The sequence below is a fragment of the Prionailurus viverrinus genome, chromosome B1, assembly GCF_022837055.1.
Source record: "Prionailurus viverrinus isolate Anna chromosome B1, UM_Priviv_1.0, whole genome shotgun sequence".
NCBI classification, from domain to species: Eukaryota; Metazoa; Chordata; class Mammalia; order Carnivora; family Felidae; genus Prionailurus; species Prionailurus viverrinus.
Window position 1 is genome coordinate 125,999,385 of NC_062564.1, and position 5,322 is coordinate 126,004,706.

General features: G+C 38.0%; 1 protein-coding gene across 1 annotated transcript; it reads right to left on the minus strand.

The window, feature by feature from the left end:
* Positions 1–3,063: 3,063 nt before the first annotated feature.
* PDHA2 (pyruvate dehydrogenase E1 subunit alpha 2) lies at positions 3,064–4,421 on the minus strand. Its single transcript, XM_047856598.1, has one exon. The coding sequence runs from the start codon at positions 4,339–4,341 to the stop codon at positions 3,175–3,177; it is 1,167 nt and encodes a 388-aa protein (XP_047712554.1). The 5' UTR covers positions 4,342–4,421; the 3' UTR covers positions 3,064–3,174.
* Between the last annotated feature and the right edge of the window lie 901 nt (positions 4,422–5,322).

Here is a 5,322-nt window from a genome sequence, read left to right on the forward strand (position 1 = left end):
AATATTCCCTTTATATATTTTTCTTAACCTCCTTCCTTTCTCATTCCACTCCATCAATATGCACACAATCCTTTACCTTTCTAGAGTATCATAAAGGTGAAGATAGTAGGAATTCCTTTTCTCTCAGATATTCTAGCATTGTTGCAACAGTGAAAATTTTATTATAACCATCATGGCTTGTTAAGCCTTCTAATACCTGGATAAAATATACTGAATTACATAGTATTATGGATAGGAAATATAATCCAGCTGCTAAATTTCTACACCTCTCTAATTTATAACTTGATAAGTAATTGCTATTAATAATTTATTGTTTGACCTAACTGAAGACAACAGGGGGGTTTTGCTTTTGTTCTTACTTTTTAAAAATTTTTGCATCACTACAGAACTCTGTGCAGTCATACGTGTATTGTTACTGAATGTACACACAAAAGTCTGGACATTTTTTAATATGGAAAACATTGAAAACTCCTGCTTTAATGGAATTTGATAATGTGTATTATGACAAATGTACTCTATAACTTTAATAGATAAAGATTGGATTTTTTCTTGAAATGGATTATCTGTGTATCATGGTTTTGTGATGGATTAATCTCTAATAAGTTGTTTGTATCTTAATTTTTATGGATATTAAAATAATCCATAATATAAGCAAAATTTTAAAATTTCTTTATAGTATATATGGAGAGTTAGCTTTAAACAGCTTATGTTCCACTTGCAAGTTTATAGAAATATAAGTATGCCAAAATTAATAAAGAGTAGAGGAATTATTTGTCATATAAAATATGTGATTATTTTTATGGTACTATGAAATGCTTTTGTTTTTAATGGAAGGGATCCAATCAAGGTACCTCTATTTGCATAGACAAAACATATTAGCCAGTAATATTCTTGATTTATAAATACACCAACACTCATCTCCACTTTCTGATTTTAAAATGTTGAGGTTATTTTATGTGCTTAAATCTTTTTGGAGTAAGGCATGGAGATTCAGCCTACACATATGTGTACATATGTTCAAATACAGGTCTCTAAGCTTTTGGTTTTCTCTTAGAGTTCTTAGAAAGTATCTAGCTTTTATTTGTGGAAGTAGATGTTGTACAATTAAACAAAAAGGCTATAACCTTTTTTACAAATGGAGATACAGTTGACACGTAGCAGGATATTGGTTTCAGGTTTACAACATAATGATTGGATACACATATATATTATGAAATGATCACCACAATAAGTCTACTTAACATCCATCATGATGCATAGTTATTTTTTTTCTTTGATGTGTTTTAACTTTTAATAACTGATTCTTCTGATGTTTTCTACAAACTATTTCTTAGGTCACAGGCAAATTCTGATATCTGATTTAGTTAAGTGTATCTCAGAAAAACAAGACATGCCAAACATCATGTTCAATAGGATTTTTGATCATTACTCCAATATAACCAAGTAGAAATGTTTTCACAAGATCATGACTTGTTGTCATGGTATTGGACTGCCAAGAAAACCAAACCTATATGATCCAAGTTAGATTTTCCTTTGAAAAAAGTTGTCTGCGAATGTTCAGTTCTAGTCAAGGCAGTTTTTACTTTCCACTTTATTATTATTATTATATTATTATTACTACTACTACTATTTTAGAGAAAGAAACAGAGTGCAACCAGGGGAAAGGGGCAGAAGGAAAGAGAATATGAGCATGAGACAGAATCCCAAGCAGGCTCCATGCTCAGCAGAGAGCCCGATGACGGGATCAATCCCACGACCCTGGGATCATGACTTGAATGGAAATCAAGTCAGTCGCTCAACTGACTGAGCCACCCAGGTGCCCATCAACTTTTTTTTTTTTAATTTTAATATATGTGCTGCTGAAGCGAATATTCAACTTTTTATGAGTATCACCTCCTCCTCTTTCGTTTATTTCTTTTGATGTCACCATATCTGCTCTTTTTTCAGTCTGAAATTCACCAGGATAGTTTCTTTAAAATATGGAACACATAATGGTACAAGTGGATTGAAAACTGAGAGTAACTTTAACTTGAAGGTTAAAGCAAAATGCAGTTTTTCCTAACTTTGTTTACATTTTTCCTTTAAATTGATACACTAAAAATATTGCAAGAAAGTACATGAAAAAACTTTCTTGTCCCATCTCCCCCTGCCCTTTTGTGTAGCATGTTTCATTGGGAAATGATCAGTATAACTGACTTCAGTATCAACATTGAGTAGGCACTCATATGCTTATATGTGCTCACAGGCACACTATTATAGTCGGCAATGGTATAGTCGGCAATGGTTAATTCACGTAAACTATTGTAAGTAGCAAAGCTTCAGGGGACCTAACAGCTTGGTGTGGCTTGAAACTCTCTCTACCTTAGGATAGTGACTTTACACACAAACTCCTGTCAAGGTGGAGAAGGGACCAAAGAACTATTTTTCCTTTAAATAAGAGTCCTTACAAATATAAAGTTAAATCAAATAGAACTATTACAGCAAGTAATATGAGAAGTTAAATAATCTTGTTTTTCCCAATTTAGACTTGTAAAAATTAAAAATGATCTTTAAGGTATTCGCATTGTCTAATTAAATAAGGAGGCCATCAGACTAAGGTGGCTGTAATGCCGTGGTAGCCTACTTAACAAAACCAAAACCTAAGCCAGAGTCAATGGACTCAAATTGAGAAAATGACACTTAAGAGTAAGCAACTACAAACAACTAGTTAGGCTTTCCCAGCAGCACCTTAAGGTATAGCCAATAAAATAATTTCCTTGCTTTGCTTCTGTATAAAAATGCTTCCCCTAGCTCCTGTTATGGAGCACACCTAACTGTCTCTGGTCTGGCATTGCCTGATTCCTACTGATGCATGTTCAAACAAATTCTTGAAAATTTTCATGTGCCAGAGTTTACCTTTCAACGATGCTAAATGATTAAATGAATGATATCTTTTAATGCAACAATGTACAATTGAATGAAATATCCTTTGTAATTAAATGTACATTTTTTCAATGATCTCTTTTATTCTCTTCTAATAATCACTTAATCATCTCAATTTATTTTAATAAAAGTTTAGAGGGCCCTTATTTAATGGGTTTTATTCCTGCTTAGCCAAACTGGGCACACAGTTTCTTAAAGTGGACCATGAACATTCCCATAAAGGACTAAAAGTAAATTTACATAAGTCTCCCTTTAACTGAGGGACTTGAACTTGATCCACTGGTTTGCACCACGAACTTCAAAAGCTGGAGTATTGCAGTAGATGTGATGAGCTAATTCTTCCAAAGGTGGTTCAGGATCAGTCATAGCAAACTGGGCTGCATCCTCAACTTCTTTCCTCACTTCAACATCAATATCCTTTAGTTCCTCAACAGTGGCAAGCTTACTGTTTACCATTCTGTCTTTGAGAAGCATAATAGGATCGCTCTCCCTTCTCACATTCTGAACTTCTTCTCGGGTACGATAACTGATCCCAGGGTCACTCATACTGTGTCCATGATACCGGTAGGTCTGCAGCTCCATCACTATGGGCCCCTTTCCAGATCTACAGTAGTCAGCTACAAACTTAGTTGCCTCCCGAACACCTAGAACATCCATTCCGTCTACCCTCAGTCCAGGGATAAAATTTCCTCTCTTATAGTAATCAGTGCTGGCTGATGCTCTCTCAACAGGGGTTCCCATTCCATAGAGGTTATTCTCACAGATGAAAACACAGGGTAATTTCCACAAAGCTGCCATATTGTGAGCTTCGGCTATCTGACCCTGATTCGCAGCACCATCCCCATAAAGAGCCAAACAGACCTCCTTGTTTCCCTTGTATTTACAGGCCAGAGCAATGCCAGCTCCCAGGGGCCCCTGTGCGCCAACAATGCCATTGCCCCCATAGAAATTCTTGACATACATATGCATCGATCCTCCTTTTCCTTTAGCACAGCCTCCCCTTCGTCCTGTCAGCTCTGCAAGAATTGATCGGACAGAGAGTCCACGAGTATAGCACAAGCCATGAGCCCGATAGGATGTGATGACATGGTCAGTGGGATTTATCCCGGCCTCCAGGCCCACAGAACAAGCTTCCTGACCATCGCACAAGTGACAGAAGCCACGGATAAATTTTTGTTTATACAGCTGATCTGCCTTCAGCTCCATTCGGCGAACAGTCTGCATCATCCTGTAGTATTTGAGCCCATCCTCCCGGGTGAGCACTGTTGTGACAGGGGGACCCTCTTCTAAGCGATAAAGATCACATTTCTTAATTGCAAACATCGCATCATTTGAATAGTTACAGGATGCCACCAGCACTCTGCTAGCGGGCTTCTGCGTGACCCCGGACAACACGCGGGAGACAGCGGCAGCGAGCATCTTCCTCGTGGAGAACAGCCCAAGGGGGTGGCCCCGACTCTCAGCTGCCCAGAGGCCTGGCTGCGCCCGTCCCCTCCGGAGCCTCCTTCCGCATCAGAATGCCATCGGCGCCACAATGACCACACTGGCAACAGAGGCCACGTCACGCCGCTCCGTGTCACCAGGTTGCCAGACCTGACGGACTGATTTTTGCAGCGCCTTCCAACTGTAATTAAGAATAAAGGTTGTTTCGTTTCTTGAAAGACTCGGCTAAACAACCACCCTATCCTAATTAGTGCCATCATCATTGCCTAAACGTAACCAGAGTCCCTTCTTCCTGCTAAACACTATAGAGCGCTTCTTGACCCTACGTCAATGGAACAGAGGCGCAAACACAGTCCCCAAGGCACATGAGGAATCCAAGAGGTTAGGCCAAAGATATTCTTGCCAGTATTTCTTTAAAGTCTTTAAAATTTTGTTTTAGAATATGTATGGATATTTTATCCTACTCCATAGTATGCCATATTTATTTGAATGTAAAAATAAAGATGCAAATTACTTGTAATTTAAATATTTAACTTTAAACACACACAGACTTTTTAAAGAAAAGTTGGTGTCGCAAAAGAATACGGCACATTTACCCTATGGCTTCTAGCACGTGTGTCACCTGAGGCAGGGGTGGAGAGTGCAAGGCAGGTGATGATACATAAACCCCAGCCAGAGTATAGCAGTCTAAACCCAATAATAAGGTTTTCCTGAAGTGGGAAGATTAAAGGCAGAGTTGAGATGCAGATTGAGGTAAGTTTTTGATATGGCACCTTTCCTTGTGTTTCTTATAATCCCGACTCTTATCCCTTTTTGTGTCCCTCTATTTTCTGACTAATTTACCTTTTTTGTCTTTTCCTTGTAATGTCTTCAACAGGCTTCCATAGAAAACATCAAGATGCAAGTGATGCTGGATTTTGTTTTTATATCAACCTAAATTGAATCAGTCTTAGTCCA

Excerpts from the sequence above, each read along its gene's own strand:
- PDHA2 (XM_047856598.1), bottom strand. The coding sequence starts at position 4,341 with ATGCTCGCTGCCGCTGTCTCCCGCGTGTTGTCCGGGGTCACGCAGAAG.